The sequence below is a fragment of the Arachis stenosperma genome, chromosome 2, assembly GCF_014773155.1.
Source record: "Arachis stenosperma cultivar V10309 chromosome 2, arast.V10309.gnm1.PFL2, whole genome shotgun sequence".
Classification (NCBI taxonomy): Eukaryota; Viridiplantae; Streptophyta; class Magnoliopsida; order Fabales; family Fabaceae; genus Arachis; species Arachis stenosperma.
The window spans coordinates 21296922-21322189 of NC_080378.1; the positions used below are offsets into that span (position 1 = coordinate 21296922).

Below are 25268 nucleotides of genomic sequence, written 5' to 3' on the forward strand. Positions count from 1 at the left end.
TCCATCAAGACACAGCAGAGCTCCTCACCCCCAACCATGGGGTTTAGAGACTCATGCCGTGGAATGTACACAAAGAAACGTGTAAAAATGTCATGAGGTCATCAGGTGTCAGATACAATGTCAAAAGATCCTATATATAGTAAACTAGTATCCTAAGGTCTACAGAAATGAGTAAATGACAGAAAAATCCACTTCTGGGCCCACTTGGTGTGTGCTTGGGCTGACCAATGAAGCAATTTCGTGTAGAGACCTTTTCTGGAGTAAAACGCCAGCTTCCATGCTAGTTTGGGCGTTTAACTCCAAGTTTTATGCCAGTTCCGGCGTTTAACGCTGGAATTTCTGAGGCCGAATTGCTACGCCGGTTTGGGCCATCAAATCTTAGGCAAAGTATGGACTATCATATATTGCTGGAAAGCCCAGGATGTCTACTTTCCAACGCCGTTGAGAGCGCGCTAATTGGGCTTCTGTAGCTCCAGAAAATCCACTTCGAGTGCAGGGAGGTCAGAATCCAACAGCATCTGCAGTCCTTTTCAGTCTCTGGATCAGATTTTTGCTCAGAACCTTCAATTTCAGTCAGAAAATACCTGAAATCACAGAAAAACACACAAACTCATAGTAAAGTCCAGAAAAGTGAATTTTAATTAAAAACTAATAAAAATATACTAAAAACTAACTAAAACATACTAAAAACATACTAAAAACAATGCCAAAAAGCGTACAAATTATCCGCTCATCACAACACCAAACTTAAATTGTTGCTTGTCCCCAAGCAACTGAAAATCAAAATAGGATAAAAAGAAGAGCATATACTATAGACTCCAAAATATCAAAGAAACATAGCTCCAATTAGATGAGCGGGACTAGTAGCTTTTTGCCTCCGAACAGTTTTGGCATCTCACTCTATCCTTTGAAGTTCAGAATGATTGGCATCTATGAGAACTCAGAACTCAGATAATGTTATTGATTCTCCTAGTTAAGTATATTGATTCTTGAACATAGCTAGTGTATGAGTCTTGGCTGTGGCCCAAAGCACTCTGTCTTCCAGTATTACCACCGGATACATACATGCCCACTACAAGAAAATGAAACATTTGTAACAAAAAAATTGTATCAAATTTAAAATTGTTACAAAAAAATAGTATTTTGTAATAATAATTAGTGATTGTTACAAAAGGATAATGTTTTGTAACAACATTACAAGTTGTTACAAAACATGATAATATTTTGTAACAACTTGTTTTATTTTGTTACATATTATGTTAGTTTTTGTAATGAGATGGTGTTTTGTTACAAAATATTGTAATATTTTGTAACAAAAAAAATAAGTTGCAAAAATTTAAAATATTTTATAACAAAATATTTTTTTGTTTCAAAAACTCCAATTGTTTTGTAACAAAACAACTTTCTGTTTCAAAAACTCCAATTATTTTGTAACAAAAAATTAATTCGTCACAAAATTCAATATTGTTTGTAATAAATTAATTATTCGTCCCAAAATATAAGTATATTTTATAACAATTTTTTTTTCAAAGTGTTAAACACTTTAAGAGTAAAAAAAATTGTGTATATATTTTTTTTAAAATAATTTTATTTTATTTCAAAAATTAAAATTTTTTATATAGTGTGTAAGACGTAAAAATTTTAGAAGATCTTATTAAGAGCTAATTTAGATTTATTTATCATTAAGTATTTTAATCTCTGAAATTATTCTATTAAAGATAATTAAAACAAATTCTGATTAATTGAGTTTAAAATAATTTAAGATTTTATCTGATTTTATAATTATTGAATTATTTTTTATATTTAAATTATAAAATTTAGCAAATATAAAATAATAAGAACTTTATATGATTTTGTTTAAATATTTTAGATTTTAGAATTTAATACTTTAATTTTTATAAACAAAAAAAATTAATTATATTATCTCTAATACTTTAATTAGAATATTTTATTAAAATTAATTTGTAAATTTATGATTAAATAATTTTTTTTAAAGATAAAGAAAATTAATTGTATTACCATGCATTTTCAATTAGAGTAATTTATTGAGAATCAATAAGTATTTTTATATCACAAATAATATTTTAAAGTTTAGAGATTAAATTAGTTTTTCAAATATTAATACTTTATACTCTAATTTTATTAAAAATATTTTACTCAAATTAAACCCAAAATCCCTAATTCAATACACAAACCCTAATCCTAATTCTCACGCATCAGATCCGCCGTTCGCCGTCGCCGCCTCTGTTCTGTCGTCATCTGTAAGACCCAGAATTTTCAAATAAATCTTATTATGAATTAATTTCAATTCATTTATTCATTAGAAATTTTATTCCTAGAAATTATTTTATTAAAGTTAATTAAATTAAAAATTAAATCAGGTTTTGAGAATTTATTAGAATTTCACCTAATTTTATAATTATTGAATTATTTTCTATATTTAAATTATAAAGTTAGTAGTTATGAAATAATAAGAATTTTATATGATTTGGTTTTAGATAATTTAATTTATATCATTTAATATTATATGTTAAAAATAAAGAAAATTAATCATATTACTGTGTATTTTCAATTGGAGTAATTTATTGAGAATCAATTAGTATTTTTATACCACAAATAGTATTTTAAAGTAATTTTAGAGATTAAATTAATTTTTCAAATATTAATATTTTATGCTCCAATTTTATTAAAATTACCGAACTATCCCTGTACCTAATTTTTACCAAAACACTAAATCCCCAAATCAACCTACACTAACCCTAATTTCAAACACCCACAGTCTCCTATGTTTCCATCAGCACCGCCACTCAATTTCCTTCTCCCCTCTTCATTGAGTTCACATACATCACCGAGAGAGAAAGAGACCCGGGAAGAGAAAGCACTGACGGGAGAGGAAGACCGCGTAGCTCGCCACCGCCACGCCATGCCCAACCGCGTCACTGGTTGCCGACTGCGCTTGCTGTTCGCGCCATGCCACTGCCCAATCGCCAAACTGCTGCATGTGAGAAGCTGTGCCGTCATTGTCGTTGCAGTCCCATTCATGGATCCCGAGCCCGCACCTCGCCGCCGCGTTGTTGTTAGGGGAAAAGGGAGACGCAATGATAAGGAAATGGAGGAGCTACAGCTGCCGCGCCTGGTCTCCATTGTCGTTGAACTTCGACCGCCGCCGTTGAAGCCACGGTCGCCGTCGTCTTTGAGTGCCAGAGAAAGAAAGAGAGCCCGAGGAAGAGAAGGACGCGATAGAGGTGAAGAACGTTGTTCCACCATGCATCGTCACCGTTCTGGGCTGCACCGCCGTGGATGTGGCCGCCAGAAACTGCCGCAAGAACCTTTGTCTTCTGGGTACGCATTTTTTTGTTTCCGGAAGCTTTGAAATCAGTATTTCGATATAAGTTGTCACAAGTTCTGAGTTGTTGGTATTGTAGGGTTGAGTTCCGATGATTTCATGTCAAATCTAAGGTTGCCATTGAATGTTGGACTTGTTTGCCAATTTTATTATTCTAAATAAATTTGCCCAGACTTCTTCATTGCAAACACAATCTGTTTTAAAATGGACAGTTTTTTTAGTCTTCCTATGTTTTCCTGATAATGCAACACAGGGTCCTGAATCCTGATAATGTAAACTTCATTTTTAATTGATCCAATGTTGAATACTGTTGTTGTGTGCTTGTTAATACCACCAATACTTACTGATTTTAATTGTTCATTGCTTAGTCATGGTGATTCTTTTAATTATTGAATGCCAATGATATTTTTTCTTATAAATGATAATGAGTAATGATTTGGGATTTGGCTTGAAGCCTGAAACTTAATTGAACTGATTGTATTTGCCCACCTATCTGCAGTGGCTGAAGATGATGCTTTCTTGGTCAAGCAAATTGGCCAGAGTTTCCGGTATTCTAAAATAGAGGTATATTCCTCTTCTTATATTCATGAATAGTCAGTTTTGTTCCTTGTTAACATACATGCATCATCTATGTATGGAAGACTAAACATAGATCGAATCCATTTTCTTATCAAGGCAATAAGGGAGGAACAAATCCAAGCTGCTCATGACGAAGCCATGTTTGGTGCTTCAGCACTTCCGCCTCCTACCAGTACTGACAGTGAGCCTGAAAGGGAGAATGAGAAAGAAGTTGATAAAAAAGCTGTTGTTACAAGCCTCTTAAGTGAAACGGTAAGTGGTTTCACTGCAGACTTATGTGGATAAGCATGATGAGTCATTTAAGTAATCCTTGTATTTGTGTGTGCATTTGTTGTTGAATAATTTCTCACATTAAGTTGTTATTGCTGCTCTATACTTGCTGTTGGTTGCTGCTGATTTTTCCCCCTCATTGCTTACTTGTTGAATGATTGTTAAATTCAATGAGAAAGGAAATGCTGCTGAGTTATTGTTGTTTGTGTAGGAATAGATGATGGTTGCTGAACTGAGATTGGTTTTATTGATAAATCTGTTGCTGAAATTATTTAGTTTGGCTTGATTGATTTTCTGTTGAATTAATGGATAAACTGCTGTGCCCCTGCTGCTTGCAAGTGTAATAGTTATTGACTTCAATGAATAGAATGCTGCCTGAATCCATTACCTTTGTTCATTTAACTGTTTTGGGTGCTGTATGATGGGCCATTGATTGCTGTTCTGCTGAGTGCTGCTCTGCTTCTTGCTGGTTGGATTGGTTTTAATTGTTTCCTCATGTTTTCTTGCTGAAATTGGCTTATTTACTTCCTTCATATGAATTCATTATGATTTTTTGTGTTTTTAATTGTCAAAGAATTCATATGAAATTTGAATTGATTGATTGAAATTGTGAAATAGACAACTTTACTGCTGAAATCCTGCCAGAATTTATCTTAAGCTGTTTTCAATATTCATCTTTGATTCAATTAATTGATTGAGTTGGTATTTAATTGCTTTTGGTTTTCAACTGTTGCTAAGCTCAATTGATTGATTATCCGGCTAAGTGCTTCACTGTTTTGGTTGTTGGAAGATGGAAGCTTGGGTTTTGTTATTCACTATTTGGTTGTTGTCCTATTTGGTTGTTCAATTAAACTGCATTGTGTTGTTTGAGCAAACAAGTTCTATTTGACGAATTTCTGTGTCAAAATAGACCCTTGTTTGCTACATGATTTCTGATTGCCTCAAGATATTTCTTTTGACTATGCACCTAACTTTTTGTTTTGGATTTTCTTATTTATAGGAGTGCTGAAATAGTGACCGCATGCTACTTGGAGGGCTCAAGAATATTTTGATTTATAGAGACACTAATCTATGTTAGAACTTTTAACTTTTGGTTGAACTTGTGCAAGACATATAACTTGTAGAACTAATCAATGTACTCACTAATGTTATTTTGTTTTAAAACAATTTTAGCTAAATGAGGCATGTTTGAATTATGTATGTTTTTACATATTATATAAATGTAGACTTGCTTAATAAAATAGTTAATTAAAAGAAAATGTTACAAAATAATTATTTTACTTTTGTTACTAAAGAAAAAAAAATGTTACAAATTCAAGTTACATTTTGTAACAAAATTTTTTGATAGAAAAAAATAGATTGTCACGAAAAATACCTTGAAGATCAAAATTTGTTACCATTTTTGTAACGGCTTCTGGTTTTTTGTATCAGAAAAAATTGTTACAAAACATCATATTGAATTGTAACAGTTCCATTTTTCGTTACAAAAACTTTTTGTAACGGGACTTACTGCAACGGCCCCTTTTTTTGTTACAAAAAACTTTTGTTTCAAAATTTTGACGTTTGTAACAATTTTTTTTTGTTACAAATACGCCTTTTTCTTGTAGTGGCCACAGACACATAATTGGGTGAACCTTTTTAGATTGTGACTCAGCTTTGCTAAAGTCCCCAATTAGAGGTGTCCAGGGTTCTTAAGCACACTCTTTTTGCTTTGGTTCACAACTTTATTTCTTTCCTTTTCTCTTTTTTTTTTCTTTCTTTTTTTCGAAATTTTTTTTTTGTATTCACTGCTTTTTCTTGCTTCAAGAATCATTTTGATGATTTTTCAGATCCTCAATAACAGTTCTCCTTTTCCATCATTCTTTCAAGAGCCAACAATTTTAACATTCTTAAAACAACAAATTCAAGAGACATATGCACTGTTCAAGCATTCATTCAGAAAACAAAAAGTATTGTCACCACATCAAGCTAATTCAACTAGTTTCAAGGATAAATTTCGAAATCCTGTACTTCTTGTTCTTTTGTGATTAAAGCATTTTTCATTTAAGAGAGGTGATGGATTCATAGGACATTCATAACTTTAAGGCATGAATTTTATTAATTATGAACTAAGAACAAGACTCAAATATAGATATAAGATGAGACTAAAAATAAAAATAGAAAACAAAACAAGAAAAACGAAAAAAAATAGGCTCCTAATGGTAGAGGTTTTCACAGAGTTAGGACTCAACAACCTTGATTTTGAGAAGTGGATGCTCCCTCAGCTTGAGAGGAGAGCTTTTGGCGCTTCATCTCTTGGATTTCACGCCCCTGCTTCTCTTGTTCCTTCAACAATTTGCAGAGCATGCAGTTCTGATTCTGCTGTTCTTCCTTAAGTTGCTCCATAGTCTCTTGCAACTTGGTGATGGATGCTTCCAGGCTGGCCCAGTAGCCAATTTCAGGAAATTCAGGGGGGAACTCATGCGCCCTCCTTTTGATAGAGTTGTCTTGCACTTGTCCTTCCATTGACTTCTTGGTGATTGGGTGTTCAATGGGTATGAATTCATCTACTCCCATCTTCACCCCAGCCTCTTTACAGAGCAAGGAGATTAAGCTTGGGTAAGCCAGTTTGGCTTCAGTGGAATTCTTATTTGCAATTGTGTAGATCTCACAAGCAATCACATGATGGACCTCCACTTCTTTTCCAAGCATAATGCAATGAATCATCACTGCCCTCTTGATGGTGACCTCAGAACGGTTGCTAGTGGGCAATATGGAACGCCCAATGAAGTCTAGCCAACCTCTTGCAATTGGCTTGAGGTCTCCCCTCTTGAGTTGGTTTGGGACACCCTTTGAATTGGTTATCCACTTAGTCCCAGGGAGACATATGTCTTCTAGAACTTGATCCAACCCCTTATCTACTCTCACCATCCTCCTATTAAAGGAGTCAGGATCATCTTGCAGTTGAGGCAATTTGAAGATTTCTCTTATTTTGTCCAGATGGAAGTACATAACTTTCCCTCTGACCATGGTTCTGTAAGTATGGTAAGCGGTTCCAGTCATTCTCTGCTTATCTGTCAGCCACAGATTTGAGTAGAATTCCTGAACCATGTTCCTTCCAACCTTTGTCTCAGGATTGGTTAGAACTTCCCATCCTCTGTTTCGAATTTGCTCTTGGATCCCCGGATATTCATCTTCTTTTAGATCAAATTTAACTTCCGGGATCACTGACCTCAGACCCATTATTTTGTGATAATGGTCTTCATGTTCTTTGGTTAAGAACTTCTCTTGATTCCAAAGATTCTTTGGATTATTCTCTTTCTTGCCTCTTAAATTGGTTTGTTTTCCCTTAGGAGCCATGATATTGATGAATCTTGGCTTAGTGATCACGGAAAAGCACACCAAACTTAGAGGTTTGCTTGTCCTCAAGCAAAAGAAAAGAGAGAAGAGAGGGGGAGGAAGAGGAAATTCGAATGGTGTGGTTGGAAGAGGGGGAGAAAACGTGTACTTATAAGGTGGGGAGGGGAGTTTTCGAAAAAAAGAGGAATTTGAAAGGAGATTTGAGAAGATATGAAAAGAAATTGAGAAAAGGGTGAAATTTTTGAACAATGTTTGTAATTGATTTGAAATAAATTTGAAAAATGGTTTTGATTTTTGAAGATTTGAAAGTGAATGATGAGAGATTGAAATGTATTTTTGTAGAAAAATATGGGTAAGAAAAGGAAAGTTTGAAAAAATCTGATTTGAAAACAAAATTGTGGTCCCCCCACCTTGCTGGCGTTAAACGCCCAGAATGGCACCCATTCTGGCGTTTAACGCCCATTTGTTACCCCTTTTGGGCGTTTAACGCCCAGCCAGGTGCCCTGGCTGGCGTTAAACGCCAGAAATCCTTTGTCACTGGGCGTTTTTCCAAAACGCCCAGGATGCTGCACACCTGGCGTTAAACGCCCAGAATGGTGCCCATTTCTTTGCCTTTTCCTTATAAATTTTTGCATTTTCAAAGGCATTGAGTCTGAACTCCTCTAGCTCATTTAACTGGAGTAATCTTTTTTCACCAGCTAACTGTGCATCCATGTTTAGGAATCTGGTTGCCCAATAGGCTTTGTGTTCCAGTTCCACAGGCAAATGACAGGCCTTCCCATACACCAGTTGGTATGGAGAGGTTCCTATAGGAGTCTTGAATGCTGTTCTGTATGCCCACAGAGCATCATCCAAGCTCTTTGCCCAATCCTTTCTTCGGGCTATCACAGTCCGTTCTAGGATTCTTTTTAGCTCTCTGTTAGAGACTTCAGCTTGCCCATTTGTCTGTGGATGATACGCAGTTGCCACTTTATGGCTAATTCCATATCTAACCATTGCAGAGTATAGCTGTTTGTTGCAGAAATGAGAGCCCCCATCACTGATTAGTACTCTGGGAACACCAAATCTGTTGAAAATGTTTTTCTGGAGGAATTTGAGCACGGTCTTGGTATCATTAGTGGGTGTAGCAATTGCTTCTACCCACTTAGATACATAGTCCACCGCCACCAGAATGTAAGTGTTTGAGTATGATGGTGGGAATGGCCCCATGAAGTCAATTCCCCATACATCAAACAATTCTATTTCTAATATCCCTTGTTGAGGCATGGCGTATCCATGAGGCAGGTTACCAGCTCTTTGGCAACTGTCACAGCTACGCACAAACTCTCGGGAATCTTTATAGAGAGTAGGCCAGTAGAAGCCGCACTGGAGAACTTTAGTGGCTGTTCGCTCACTTCCAAAATGTCCTCCATACTGTGATCCATGGCAGTGCCATAGGATCCTTCGTGCTTCTTCTCTGGGTACACATCTGCGGATCACTCAGTCAGCACATCTCTTAAAGAGATATGGTTCATCCCAGAGGTAGTACTTGGCATCTGAAATTAATTTCTTTCTTTGCACTCTGCTGTACTCCTTGGGTATGAACCTCACAGCTTTATAGTTTGCAATATCTGCAAACCATGGAGCTTCCTGAATGGCAAAGAGTTGCTCATCTGGGAAAGTCTCAGAGATCTCAGTAGAAGGGAGGGACGCCCCAGCTACTGGTTCTATCCGGGATAGGTGATTAGCTACTTGGTTTTCTGTCCCTTTTCTGTCTCTTATTTCTATATCAAACTCTTGCAGAAGCAACACCCATCTTATAAGTCTGGGTTTTGAATCCTGCTTTGTGAGTAAATATTTAAGAGCAGCATGGTCAGTGTACACAATCACCTTTGATCCCACTAGGTAGGATCTAAACTTGTCAATGGCATAGACCACTGCAAGTAATTCTTTTTCTGTGGTTGTGTAATTCTTCTGTGCATCATTTAGAACACGGCTAGCATAATAAATGACATGCAGAAGTTTGTTATGCCTCTGTCCCAACACTGCACCAATGGCATGATCACTGGCATCACACATTAATTCAAATGGTAATGCCCAATCTGGTGCAGAGATGACTGGTGCTGTGACCAGCTTAGCTTTCAGGGTCTCAAATGCCTGCATACACTGTGTGTCAAACACAAATGGTGTGTCAGCAGCTAACAGGTTACTCAAAGGTTTTGCAATTTTCGAAAAATCCTTTATAAACCTTCTGTAGAATCCTGCATGCCCCAGAAAGCTTCTGATTGCCTTAACATTGGCAGGTGGTGGTAATTTTTCAATTACCTCTACCTTTGCCTTATCCACCTCTATTCCCCTGCTTGAAATTTTGTGCCCAAGGACAATTCCTTCAGTCACTATAAAATGACATTTCTCCCAGTTTAAAACCAGGTTAGTCTCTTGGCACCTTTTCAAGACAAGTGCTAGGTGATTAAGATAGGAGCTAAATGAGTCTCCATATACTGAAAAGTCATCCATGAAGACTTCCAGAAATTTCTCTGCCATATCTGAGAAGATAGAGAGCATGCACCTTTGAAAGGTTGCAGGTGCATTGCACAGACCAAAAGGCATCCTCCTGTAGGAAAACACGCCAGAAGGGCAGGTGAATGCTGTTTTCTCTTGGTCCTGAGGATCTACTGCAATTTGGTTGTAGCCTGAATAGCCATCCAAAAAGCAGTAGTAATCATGACCAGCTAGTCTTTCTAGCATTTGGTCTATGAATGGTAAAGGAAAATGATCCTTTCTGGTGGCTGTATTGAGCCTTCTGTAGTCAATACACATGCGCCACCCTGTGACTGTCCTTGTAGGAACCAGTTCATTTTTTTCATTATGAACCACTATCATGCCTCCCTTTTTGAGAACAACTTGGACAGGGCTCACCCAGGGGCTATCAGAAATAGGATAAATAATCCCAGCCTCCAGTAATTTAGTGACCTCTTTCTGCACCACCTCCTTCATGGCAGGATTTAGCCTCCTCTGTGGTTGGACCACTGGTTTGGCATTATCCTCCAATAGGATCTTGTGCATGCATCTAGCTGGGCTAATGCCCCTAAGATCACTTATGGACCACCCAAGAGCTGTCTTGTGTGTCCTTAGCACTTGAATTAGTGCTTCCTCTTCCTGTGAATTTAAAGCAGAGCTTATAATCACTGGAAAAGTGTCACCCTCTCCCAAAAATACATATTTCAGGGATGGTGGTAGTGGTTTGAGTTCAGGCTTAGGAGGCTTATCCTTTTCCTAAAGAATTTTTGAAAATTCCTTTGCCTCCTCTGGTTCTTCTTGATCAGGTTGAGCATCTTTGAAGATGTCCTCAAGCTCTGATTCTAGGCTTTCAGCCATATTGATCTCTTCTACCAGAGAGTCAATAATGTCAGCGCCCATGCAGTCATGTGGTGTGTTTGGATGCTGCATAGCTTTTACAGCATTCAACTTGAACTCATCCTCATTGACTCTCAAGGTTACTTCCCCCTTTTGTACATCAATGAGAGTTCGTCCAGTTGCTAGGAAAGGTCTTCCTAAAATGAGAGTTGCACTCTTGTGCTCCTCCATTTCCAGCACCACAAAGTCAGTTGGAAAGGCAAATGGCCCAACCTTGACAATCATGTCCTCTATTATGCCTGATGGGTGTTTAATAGAGCCATCAGCAAGTTGGAGGCAGATCCTGGTTGGCTTGACTTCTCCAGTCAACCCAAGCTTTCTGATAGTGGATGCAGGTATTAGATTGATGCTTGCTCCAAGATCACATAGGGATGTCTTGGTGCAAGTGCCTTCTAATGTGCATGGTATCAGAAAGCTTCCAGGATCTTGAAGCTTTTCTGGTAAGCTTTTTAGAATGACTGCACTGCATTCTTCAGTGAGAAACACTTTCTCAGTTTCTCTCCAATCCTTCTTATGACTTAAGATCTCTTTCATGAACTTAGCATAAGAAGGTATTTGCTCAAGTGCCTCTGCAAACGGAATCTTTATTTCAAGAGTCCTTAGATAGTCTGCAAAGCGGGCAAATTGCTTATCCTGTTCCGCCTTGCGGAGTTTCTGAGGATAAGGCATCTTGGCTTGATATTCTTCAACCTTAGATGCTGCAGGTTTATTCCTTATAGAAGTGGTTGAAGAAGCCTTGTTAGAGGGATTACTGTCAGCACTCTCAGGTGTCTGATCTCCCCTTGGCGTCTGAACGCCAGGATTGGGTGGAAAATGGGCGTTAAACGCCAGTTTTTCCCCCTTTTCTGGCGTTTGAACGCCAGAACTGGGCAGGGAATGGGCGTTTAACGCCAGCTTTTCCCCCTTTTCTGGCGTTTGAACGCCAGAACTGGGCAAGGAATGGGCGTTTAACGCCAGCTTTCCTTCCCTTTCTGGCGTTTGAACGCCAATAACATTCCTCTCTGGGCTCTTACTGTCCTCAGAGGGATTTTGAACAGTGGTTTGGTTATCCTCTGTCAATTGTTCCTTGTTTGGCTTTTTGCTCTTTTGAGCAGTGTTATTCAGTGTCTTCCCACTCCTCAGTTGAACTACTTGACACTCCTCTGTTATCTGTTTAGATATTTGCTGTTTTGCTTGATTTAACTGCAGTTCTATGCTCTTGTTAGCAACTTTTGTTTCATAGAGCATCTCTTTAAATTCTGCTAACTGTTCTGTCATCAGGAGCAATTGTTGATTAAGCTCAATTATTTGTTCTTGAGGATTAGGGTCAGTGACTACTGTCATGACTTCCTCATTTGGAACGAACTCATTGCTAGAATATAAGTATTGGTTTCTAGCAACAGTGTCTATAAGCTCTTGAGCTTCTTCAATTGTCTTCCTCATGTGTATAGATCCACCAGCTGAGTGGTCTAAAGATATCTGAGCTTTTTCTGTAAGCCCATAGTAGAAGATGTCTAACTGTACCCATTCTGAAAACATTTAAGAGGGACATTTCCTTAGCATACCTCTATACCTCTCCCAGGCATTGTAAAGGGATTCATTATCCTCTTGTTTAAAGCCTTGGATGTCCAGCCTTAGCTGTGTCATCCTTTTTGGAGGGTAAAAATGATTCAGGAATTTGTCTGACAACTGTTTCCATGTCTTTATGCTTGCTGTAGGTTGGTTATTTAACCACCTTTTAGCTTGATCTTTTACAGCAAATGGAAACAGTAGTAGTCTGTAGACATCCTGATCCACCTCTTTATCATGTACTGTGTCAGCAATTTGTAAAAATTGTGCCAGAAACTCAGTAGGTTCTTCCTGTGGAAGACCGGAATACTGACAATTTTGCTGCACTATGATAATGAGTTGAGGATTTAGCTCAAAGCTGCTTGCTTTGATGGGAGGTGTGCAGATGCTACTCCCATATGCAGCTGTAATGGGGTTAGCATATGACCCCAGAGTCCTTTTGGACTGATTAATTCCACTTAAGTCCATCATGGACAAAAGGGAAATGATAATGATTGCAAAGAGATAAATTTTGTTTATTTAAAATTTTTTTTTAAAAAAATAACCGAAAAAAATAAAACAAAGGGAAATTAAAATAAAAAAATTCGAAAATAAAAAAGAAAATAAGGTCAAAGCAAATTGAGAACTGAATCAATTAGTTACTTAAAAAGATTTTGAAAATAGCAATTAAAAAGATATGATTGAAAAATTTTTATGAAAAAGATTTGATTTTTTTTTAAAAAGAGGAAAGAGAAAAACACAAAAAGACACCAAACTTAAAATTTTTAGAAATCAAACAATAATTTTTTTCGAAAAAATTTTAAAGGAAAAACACAAAGAGGACACCAAACTTAGAATTTTTATGAATCAAAAAGGGACTAAGAACATGCAAAAACGAAAATTTAAAAGAAAAACAAAAGCATGCAATTGACACCAAACTTAAAATATGAAACTAGACTCAACTAAAAGACTCTAAACCAACAAAAATAAATAGTCCTAATCTAAGCAACAAGATAAGCCGTCAGTTGTCCAAACTCGAACAATCCCCGGCAACGGCGCCAAAAACTTGGTGCACGAAATTGCAATCACACTTTTGCAACTCCGCACAACTAACCAGCAAGTGCACTGGGTCGTCCAAGTAATACCTTGCGTGAGCAAGGGTCGATCCCACGGAGATTGTCGGCTTGAAGCAAGCTATGGTTATCTTGTAAATCTTAGTCAGGATATCAGAAATTATCAGGATTGATTGTAAAAAGCAGAAGAACATGAAATTGTTACTTGATTTGCAGTAATGGAGAATAGGTTGAGGTTTGGAGATGCTCCATCTTCTGAATCTCTGCTTTCCTACTGTCTTCTTCATCAAACACGCAAGGCTCCTTCCATGGCAAGCTGTATGTAGGGTTTCACCGTTGTCAGTGGCTACCTCCCATCCTCTCATTGGAAATGTTCAACGCACCCTGTCACGGCACGGCTATCCATCTGTCGGTTCTCAATCAGGCCGGAATAGAATCCAGTGATTCTTTTGCGTCTGTCACTAACGCCCCGCCCTCAGGAGTTTGAAGCACGTCACAGTCATTCAGTCATTGAATCCTACTCAGAATACCACAGACAAGGTTTAGACCTTCCGGATTCTCTTGAATGCCGCCATCAGTTCTAGCTTATACCACGAAGATTCTGGTTAAGGAATCCAAGAGATATCTACTCAATCTAAGATAGAACAGAGGTGGTTGTCAGGCACATGTTCATAGTTGAGAATGATGATGATTGTCACGGATCATCACATTCATCCGGGTTAAGAACAAGTGATATCTTAGAATGGAAGCAAGCATGATTGAATAAGAAACAGTAGTAATTGCATTAATCCATCAAGACACAGCAGAGCTCCTCACCCCCAACCATGGGGTTTAGAGACTCATGCCATGGAATGTACACAAAGAAACGTGTAAAAATGTCATGAGGTCATCAGGTGTCAGATACAATGTCAAAAGATCCTATATATAGTAAACTAGTATCCTAAGGTCTACAGAAATGAGTAAATGACAGAAAAATCCACTTCCGGGCCCACTTGGTGTGTGCTTGGGCTGAGCAATGAAGCAATTTCGTGTAGAGACCTTTTCTGGAGTTAAACGCCAGCTTCCATGCCAGTTTGGGCGTTTAACTCCAAGTTTTATGCCAGTTCCGGCGTTTAACGCTGGAATTTCTGAGGCCGAATTGCTACGCCGGTTTGGGCCATCAAATCTTAGGCAAAGTATGGACTATCATATATTGCTGGAAAGCCCAGAATGTCTACTTTCCAACGCCGTTAAGAGCGCGCCAATTGGGCTTCTGTAGCTCCAGAAAATCCACTTCGAGTGCAGGGAGGTCAGAATCCAACAGCATCTGCAGTCCTTTTCAGTCTCTGGATCAGATTTTTGCTCAGAACCTTCAATTTCAGTCAGAAAATACCTGAAATCACAGAAAAACACACAAACTCATAGTAAAGTCCAGAAAAGTGAATTTTAATTAAAAACTAATAATAATATACTAAAAACTAACTAAAACATACTAAAAACATACTAAAAACAATGCCAAAAAGCGTACAAATTATCCGCTCATCAGGGGGCCGGTTTGGGCCGGGTTGAGAGCCGGGTTTGGGTCAATTGGTTTGGCCCCTCTCGCCACGCTTTTAAAACGTTATTGTTGCTCTCTACGGCCACGCTTTTGAAGCATGGCAAAAAAGAAACTTTTGGCCACGCTTTTAAAGCGTGGCAAAAGTGTACCAGCATATAGCCACGTTTTGAAAGCGTGGCCGTAATGAAACCCTGTGGCCACGCTTTTAAAACGTCCTTGTTTCTATCTATGGCCACGCTTTTGAAGCGTGGCAGAAAAAAACGTAGCCTTTTCTCTAATCAATTGCCACCCTTACAAAAGCGTGGCCGTTGATCCTTTTCGCCACGCTTTTGAAGCGTGGCAAAAAAAAAGTGGCCAAATCTCTAATCTATCGCCACCCTAATAAAAGTGTGGCCATAGACCACTTTTGGCCACGCTTTTGAAGCGTGGCAAGAAAAAAGCGTGGCCATAGGCCTTTTTTCTTGTAGTGTAATCTGGAAGTTCTAGGATTGCCTTCGGCTTTCCCAGGACATTACATGTTAGATATTTAGGCACTGTTACCATACTGAGAACCTCCGGTTCTCACCCATGCAGATTTTGTGGTTTTCAGATGCAGGTCATGAGGCTCCTCGCTGAGTTGTGCTGGAGAGACTTCCTTTTGGCGGAGATCCTTAGCTTTTGGGTTTTATTTTGATCATTTTATACTTGTTAGATTCTTATATTCCCCCTGTGTGTATATATATATATATTGTATTGATTCCTCTTAGAAGTTATTTTGGAGAAACAGAATTTGTGTAATGTCTTTTGGGTTGTCTTTTGGGATTTCCTTACTATATATGTATGTATACTGTATGCTCGGACTGGTTATCTTCGCAAGCCAAGTCCTGAGTCTTGATATATGTATTTTGGCACTCTTTTGTATATCTCTTCGCTTTAGCTTAATCTCTATCTGTTTGTTTACGTTATCGATCAGAGTGTTGCGCTTTTGATTCGTCGGTATTGATTTACCCACTTTTCTTCACAGGCTCCTAGTTATGAACATTTTTGCAATACTATACGTACTAAATTTTATTTTAGAGGTCGTAATACCTCGCCACCTATATCTTATGACTTAAGCATAAGACTCTATGTGGTAGTGTGTTACATTTAGACTATCAGTTGTTAGGTGAGGCACAACACTGGTGACAAGGGGAGTGCAGACTAATGCAGCTGTAGAATGGGAACATCCCATAAGAACTGTTTCAGACTCTATTCTATAAGAGGTACTTTTCGGAGTCGATGAGGGAAGTAAGAGAGTTGGAACTCATGCAGCTGAAGCAAGAGTCTATGACCGTAGTAGAGTACACCAGCAAGTTTGAGGAGCTTTGCAGATTTTTGAGGGTTTGCCAAGGTGTTTCCGAGTCTTATGAAGGTTGAAAGTGCATCAAGTACCAAGGGGGGCTCAAGGATGACATCATGACCGCGGTGGCTCCTTTGGAGATTAGGAGATTTTCCAAGTTAGTAAACAAAGCAAGAGTTATGGAAGAATGTGCTAAGAAGATGGCTTTGGCGAGGGTTGTAGAGGACGGTGCCAAGAAGATAACTGTGGTGAGAGAAAATCATAATGGTACTAACAACCGAGGTCATGGAGACTATTTTTTGCCGATGGGACAAATCTTTAAGAGGGATGGATATGCTCCTCAACATCTTCAAAGGCAAGGGAATTTCGGAAGGAGAAATAACACCAGTTTCACCAAGTGAGGGGGAATCGTCTGTGTTATACTTGTGGGCTGCTTGGACACCTAGCCAAGAACTGCCGTCGTGGGGGAAACCAGAACACGGGTCAGAATCAGCAACCAGGTTGTGTGTTCACTTTGGGTGCAAGGACGGGGTCGGATCCTTCGATGAGAGGTAAGCATGTAAAGTTGTTATGATATGTTGCTTAGACTTAAGGCTAGCTTAGTTCTATCTTTGGAAAGTCGTCGTTAGGACAGAAAGAACTTAAGGTTGTTGTTGGAAGTAAACCATGGGAAAGGAAGACTCCAGTGGATTTAGCCGAGGGGTTCGGATGTGTGATGACGTATGATCAGAGTAGCGCAACAAAAGCGTGTAGATTAGCATTTTCGAGGACGAAATTTTTTTTAGGAGGGGAGGATGTAAGAACCCGAGTTTTCACGTAAATCCGCTCAAGTAGAATAGAATAATTCAATTGCCCGGAATAGGTTTAAAAATATAAAAATGTTTTTTATTTTTTTTTAAATATAAAGGTGAGATTCGGCTTCAGTGGATTTTTCTGAGTGGAAAAATGTTCTCTTATGAAACGTTTTGTGTCTATTATTGTGTGAGAGAGAAATAAAATAGTAGAAAACCTTAGGAGAGTTTTTGAAATAGCAAACTGGGCACTTATTCTAAAGGTTTTGGCCCAAAGTTAGGCCAAATGAATCAAGAACGCTACGTGGTTAGATCGAGCCCAAGTTCGGCCCAAGCCCAACATATATACACCCTTTAATGAGCCATTTCAGCTCCTAACACCCATACACACAAAAGGGGCGCTGGTTTTGAGAGAGGAAAGGAAGAAGAAGAGCATTATTCTTCTCCTCCTTCTTTTGGCCATATCTTGAGCTACGGAGCTCCGATTGACAAGCCGTTTATGGCCACGCAAAGCTCTTGTCAAGCTCTTTGTTTCTATGAAAACAAAGTGGGGGGGGGGGGAGAAACTTACTCTTTCCATCCTAGTTTCTCTACCCTATGTTATTTTTGAAAAAGACTTTTTGGGTTGTTGAGTTTCTTTGTGTTCTTGTTATTTAGGTGTAATCTAGCTTGGGTGAGTAGTGGGTTTTACCCCAAAACTCATTGGGCAAGGTAAGATATCACTAAAACCTTGTATTTAGTTGAATGTCATCAACCCTAGCTTTGATTCTTGCTATTTTTAATGATATAGTGTTCTTGGTGTTGTTTGGTGTTGAGTGGAGGCTTGAGAGCTTGTGGTAAAATGGTTTTGTGCATGGAGGATAATCGGCCAAGGATTGGTTTCGGTTTTTTATATGTAGTATATAATGTTTTGTGAAACTTAGGCTAGTGGCCATTAAGATAAGTTTGAATAATGAGGTTGTATGATTAATTGTACATAAATGCTATGTTTGATTGTGGTTTAGATGGAGGTTGTATGAGTTTGAACATGATGATAAGTATATATATGTTGGTAGATGATGATTATTGATGAGTATGATGTCTTGATGAGTTATAATGTTGGGTGTTAATGTTAAAGATGATTTTTGATGATGATATGGATTATTGGTTATTGTAGTTCTTGTTGAGAATGGATGATTGAGGAATTTTGGTGTGAATTTAGGAGGAATTGAAGTTGAAGCAGGGGAGTATTGAGAGGTTTTGATAGTTAGGTGATTGATAAATATTTGGGGAGTGTTTATAATGATTTTGGGGGTTGTTTTGAGTATGTTTGAGTTGGTTGGGTTTGGAAGTTTTGGAAAATTTGAGAATTGTCTTCTTTGGTAAAAAAAAAGTTTTTGGTGAACTTTGACGGATCATAACTTGAGCCTCAGTTTTTGAAATTGGTTGAAATTTATCTTAAATTAAAGTTCATTCAAAGATATTCAAATTGATATAAAGTTTGGTGAAAAAGAATTTTTGTAGAGGAAGTTATGAACGTTTAAAGTTGGTGTTTAAAACTAATTTCTGTAACTTTGTAAAATTTTCTAAGTCTGGGAATGCATGCGTACACGAATACCCCATACGCAAGAGTGCTATTCTGTTTGACACCTATGCGTATGCATACATGTGTATTCGTACGCAAAATGGGCCAAAATGTATGTATGCATACACATACATAATGCATGCGTATGCATACACCCTGTTTTGCTGAAAATTTATTTTTCTTCGTTTTTCAAGGGTTCTCTAGCTTTCCAAACTTCTTTATCTACTGTTTAAGGTTGCTAACTAGTAATTAGACCTTAAGACTAATAGAGATGGGTTAATGAGCTAAATTAGTAATTTCTGTATGAGTTAGAAGATGAAAACTTAGGTTTCTGTAGTTGTGGGTAAGCGGGCGGAATACTATACTAGTGGTGACTTAGAAGGCTTGAGAGGGGATGATAGTTAATGATAAAATTTAGGGAATGAAATCTGATGATGAGTTGAGGTTGTTGTTAGTGTATTTGGTGAATGTATATATGTAAAATTGGTTATGTTAGTGTATTTGGTGATTTTGGTCCACAAATGGGAGATTGGTGTTGCTTGAGGAGTTTTGGTGAGGCTTGGAGCTAAGGTTAGTAGAGACTTCCAAAGAAGAGGCTCAATTTGTTTGGCTACAAGAGATACGGTTTAAGTTTCATTTAAGTACCGTGTGGTGTGATGAGAAATTTTTTTTCAAATAAGCCTTCCAACTTAGGCCATTTCCGTCTACGGATCCTATTGCCTTGACTCCTACTGCCCTACCGCTTTTCTATAATTTTTGTGATGTTTATATTTATTAACAAATACTTTCGTGAATTCCATTTCTCAGAAACCCAAAATTTAGTACTATGTTGACTATTTTAAAGTAGGAATAAATAAAAATATTCAATAGTTTAAGTTTTTCATGTAAAAAATTTAATGATAAAATACCAGGCATATATAATTTATTTTATAATACTTATAATTTACAAAATTTTACATTAATTGCTGCTATTAAATATCATCAATTTTGTTACCTTTTAAAACAAAATATTTAATCTAAAGATTTGACCATTTTCAAATATAAATACACCTCAATACACATAATTATGATAATTAAATAGTAAATTCAAACTATTATCATATATATACAATTATTTTGAATATGTAAGCATATATACCTTATAAACTTTCCTTTTTATGTTTCTTATTGCTAATTAATGGCTATGATTATAATACATTTCCACTAGATTGTTTTTATTGCCTAACAATCAATAAAGAAAAAGATATGACAAAAAGGAAAAGCACTAAAATTATTGTTTGCCTATTTCAAAATACTCAAAATGGCTAAAATATTAAATAAGACTGTTGAGAATATCTAAAAATTATTTGTTATACTTTCTTCCGCTATAGAGATGTTGGTTGATGATGTTGATAATGAAGTGCTATTGATGACAAATTAACAATATCCTCAAGCAGTCCGGTACCAATATCCTCAATCGAGCCAACGTCATTAACACAACTATCACTGTCAGTTCTAACATTAACACTAGTAATAGTGTTATTGGCATGCATTTTTTCCCTTGCACCTGCACTTGCATCTGAAAGTACAGGTTTTTGTACACCGCTTCCTTTACCAAGTTTGGGGCTTACAATGGAGTTATTGTAGAGGTTAAAAGATCTTGATGGAGGAGGGAGGATTGGTGGCAAATCATGAGCGTGCAAACCCACATAGGTGGTTAGAACATGGGTGGGATCATCCATGTACCGCTCCACTCTCTTCTTCGCATTGCAACCAATTGCAGTGCAACGATAGTAGCTCCTGCAAAAGAAACCACAACAGTATTGTTAGAGGTAAAGCCATTCATGTGTCTTTATTTAATATTTTAAACAACACCGCAGATTTTGCTGCGGTAGTATGGTAGTTAGATCATCACCTTGGGAAAGGGCTCTTTTTGAGTGATTTTTTGCCGTACTTGCACCATTTATAACCATCTTCGAAGTTTTCAGACTCGCTCTCTGTCAAGTAAGTCATTTTTGAAAGATTTTTTTTACTCCTTTTGTTGTTCATCCTCATGGTATCGGTAACCGATGCCATCGTCGATGCTCGAAGTTTCAACCTAAGAAAACAGAGAGCCAAAAAGAAAATATTAGTACAAAGACCCCCATATTCTAAGGTTTTTATTTCTCACTCATCATGCTATGTATGATGAACCATTTCCTGGACTTCTCTCTTTCTATAACAAATTTTTTTCTCGTGTTTTCTTTTTTATTATTTGATTTTTTCAAAAACCATATGTTACAGAAATAAATAAAAGTGGTGAAAATTTTCAAATGGAAGACTAAATTATAACAGCAAAAAGTATAACATTAGAAAGAGTAAACAAGGAAAATGATAGTCATTTAATTGTATTATTTGTATTTTTCAGTACTATTACTATTATTTTTTTTTCTTCTTACCTAGTTATAATATTATCTTCTTCTTCATCTGGTTCATCATCTCTCAGATTTCCATTTCCACCAACAATTGATTCTAATGAACGTTTAGGCCCTCCAACTCTGTTGTTGGTGATGTTATTGTTAGAAACGACCACGTCACGATTGGATGGGATTATGGAAAGGACTGAATTTTGTGACTTTGCACCTACTTCAGAAGATTCTAGAATAACTACGTATGGAGACAGAGAAGGAAGAGGATGCTTTATTGGCGTTTCGGTTGACGGGGCATCTTTTTCAGCTATGTCTAACCACTCATATAAGGAAGGACCAAAGTCTCCAACATTTACCAAGCCAGAAAGTGACTTTTCAGAGAAGGTATCATTGAAAAAGCTGAAATCTTGAGTCATGGTGGTAGGTGTAGACAACAAAGATGGTAGTGGCGGTGGTGATAGGGGAGAAAGTAATGATGTATTCTGTTCTTCCATTGAATTATTTTATTATTGATACTGATTTGACCGTCCTATAATTATATTCTTGTACATACTATCACATTTCTAATACTGTGTCAACTCACCCTTTATTTTTTTTATTTTTCTCAGATCGGTGCCTCTTAGTTACAATTTTGTTATACTACTTAAGGAAAAGCAGAGAGAGGGGAGCTACCAAACATGAAAGAGATACTCTAGGAATTACAATTTTTATTCTTTTACAATTTTTTTTGTTGTTATGTTAATAACAGTGATGATGTATGTTCTTAAGTTATCAAAAACTGAAATATGATAAGAAAATATTAGGTACTATTTTTTATTTTAATATTTTTAATTATGAATTTGATATGTTAATCTGTGAATTGAATCTGCCGAAACTTGCACCATTTGAAAAGGGCTATTTTTAGTGATTTTTTTCCATACTTGGACCATATATAACCATCTTCAAGGTTTTTAGATTCCCTCTCTGTCAAGAAAGCAAATTTTAAAAGACTATTTGTATTCCTTTTGTTGTTCATGCTCATGATATCTACAATTGATGGCATCGTAGATGCTCGAAGTTTCAACCTGAGAAAATAGATAGCAAATATATATATATATATATATATATATATATATATATATATATATATATATATATATATATATATTAGTGCAAAGACCCTCATATTCTAAGGTTTTTGTTTCTCACTCATCATCTTGTGTATGATGATCCCTTTCGTGGCCTTCTCTCTTTTTATAACTACTTTTTTTTCCTTTTTTATTTTTTTATTATTTGATATTTTTTAAAATAAAATTTGTTACAACGATAAATAACAGTGGTGGAAAAATTCAAATGGAAGACTAAATCACAACTGGAAAAAGTAGACCATTAGAAAGAGTAAATGAGAAAAATAATGGTAATTCAATTGAATTATTGATAGAACGTCGATCAATATTCAGTCAATCCCCACCTCAGCAACATCTCAAGTTCTTTCTTGGGGGTAGGATTCTTATAATTAGGGGAACGACTACCTTCGTCCCACTTGTTGGTGTTTGGATATCCCCTGTTCTTCGTAATCCCTTAAAAGGTCATTTAACATGGAAGGCCGCTCGGATCAATTATTCTTATTCAATTGAATTGATTAATTGAAGTTAGCAGCATGTCGATTACACACCAGAGTGCTAAAAGCGTACCCCTTAGCTTAAAAGCGAGTTTTAGTGATCTGAGGGTGAATAGATAGAATACCAGAATTTGTATATAGACTATGAATTGCAAACACTTTGCTGAGTTTCAATGTATATATGTCAAACACATTTTGAACACGATACTCATCTGTCATTCACCTAACACACGTGTCTTTCGTGTCCAATTGTGTCTTAATAAAACATAAAAAATATTTCTTCGAACATAAATACCAATATATATTTTTGAAATAAGTTTAGAAATAATACATATTATTATTTATTAAGAGAAATATATTTTCAAATACTTTATATAATTAAAAATAGACATTAAAATAACTAAAAAATGGATTTATATTTTAATACTAATAGAATACCAAAATATTATTATAATTCATTTAATGAAATTTTATATATATAATATTAAAATTCAACAATTCAACATTTCTATGTCTGCGTGTCCGATATTATATTATGCTCTGTGTCAGCTTCAATGTTTATACATCATAACATATCGGCTTTAATTCGATGCAATGACTAAGTGTATACAATTTTGAAAATTTACAAGATATAAAGATACGATACATATATAAATCCGATATAGTTGTACATAGTGTTCCCATTATAAACTGATTATGCAAAGAACAATGATCTCTATCCAAAAGAAAATTCCAGCTATAGATATTCATGGCGGTTTTAAAATTATTGTTAATGATTGTACACATGCTGACTAAGCCTGGTTTGAGGGTCATTCTGACATCATGCTTAAGATTTGAATTTATCTGACTATTTTATAAACATGGATAAAAACTAATTGAAATAATTGTTTATCAATAATTAAGTAATTTAAATTTTCTATAATTTTTGTTATGTTTATATTTATTAACAAACACTTTCGTGAAATCCATTTCTCATAAACCCTACATTTAGTACTATGTTGACTATTTAAAAGTAGGAATAAATAAAAATATACAATAGTTTAAGTTTTTCATGTAAAAATTTAATGATAAAAATATCAGGCATATATAATTTATTTCATAATACTTATAATTTACAAAATTTAACATTAATTGCTGCTATTAAATATCATCAATTTTGATACCTTTTAAAACACAATATTTAATCTAAAAGATTTGACCATTTTCAAATATAAATACACCTCAATACACATAATTATGATAATTAAATAGTAAATTCAAACTATTATCATATATGTACAATTATTTTGAATATATAAACGTTTATACCTTATAAACTTTCCTTTTTATATTTCTTATTGTTAATTAATGGCTATGATTATAATACATTGCCACTAGATTTTTTTTATTGTCTAACAATCAATAAGAAAAAGATAAGACAAAAAGAAAAAATACTGAAATTATTTTTTGCCTATTTCAAAATACTCAAAATGGCTAAAATATTAAACAAGACTCTTGAGAATATCTAAGAATTATTTGTTATACTTTCTTCAGCTATAGAGATGTTGGTTGATGATGTTGATAATGAGGTGCTATTGATGACAAACTAATAATATCCTGAAGCAGTCCGGTACCAATATCCTCAATCGAGTCAACGTCATTAACACAACTATCACTGTCAGTTCTAACATTAACACTAATAATAGCGTTGTTGGCATACATTCTTTCTCTTGCACCTGCACTTGTATCTGAAAGTATAGGTTTTTGTACACCGCTTCCTTTACCAAGTTTGGGGCTTACGGTGGAGTTATTGTAGAGGTTGAAAGATCTTGATGGAGGAGGGAGGATTGGTGTCAAATCGTGAGCGTGCAAACGCACATAGGTGGTTAGTACATGGGTGGGATCATCCATGTACTGCTCTACTCTCTTCTTTGCATTGCAACCAATTGCAGTGCAATAATAGTAGCTCCTGCAAAAGAAGCCACAACAGTATTGTTATAGGGAAATCTATTCATGTGTCTTTATTTAATATTTTAAATAACACCGCAGATTTTGTTGCGGTAGTATGGTAGTTAGATCATCACCTTGGAAAAGGGCTCTTTTTGAGTGATTTTTTGCCGTACTTGCGCCATTTATAACCATCTTTGAGGTTTTCAGACTTGCTCTCTGTCAAGTAAGTAATTTTTGAAAGATTATTTTTATTCCTTTTGTTGTTCATCCTTATGGTATCAGCAACCGATGCCATCGTCGACGCTCAAAGTTTCAACCTAAGAAAATAGAGAGCAAAAAAGAAAATATTAGTACAAAGACCCCCATATTCTAAGGTTTTTATTTCTCACTCATCATGTTATGTATGATGAACCCTTTCTTGGCCTTCTGTCTTTCTATAACAAATTTTTTTCTCGTTTTTTCTTTTTTATTATTTGATATTTTTCAAAAAACATCTGTTACAACAATAAATAAAAGTGGTAAAAATTTTCAAATGGAAGACTAAATCATAATAGCAAAGAGTATACCATTAGAAATAGTAAACAAGGAAAATAAATGTCATTTAATTGTATT

The 25268-nt window shown here is 36.1% G+C and overlaps 2 protein-coding genes across 2 annotated transcripts; both read right to left on the reverse strand.

Annotated features, from left to right (window-relative positions):
- Positions 1–20104: 20104 nt before the first annotated feature.
- On the reverse strand, positions 20105–21621 carry LOC130962672 (WRKY transcription factor 28-like). Its single transcript, XM_057888852.1, has 3 exons — positions 21158–21621; positions 20635–20817; positions 20105–20519 (listed from the first exon to the last, which is right to left on the reverse strand). The coding sequence occupies exons 1-3, from the start codon at positions 21619–21621 to the stop codon at positions 20105–20107; spliced, it is 1062 nt and encodes a 353-aa protein (XP_057744835.1).
- A 2639-nt stretch (positions 21622–24260) lies between these two features.
- On the reverse strand, positions 24261–24951 carry LOC130962673 (WRKY transcription factor 68-like). The gene is made up of 2 exons (XM_057888853.1): positions 24791–24951; positions 24261–24675 (listed from the first exon to the last, which is right to left on the reverse strand). The coding sequence occupies exons 1-2, from the start codon at positions 24949–24951 to the stop codon at positions 24261–24263; spliced, it is 576 nt and encodes a 191-aa protein (XP_057744836.1).
- Between the last annotated feature and the right edge of the window lie 317 nt (positions 24952–25268).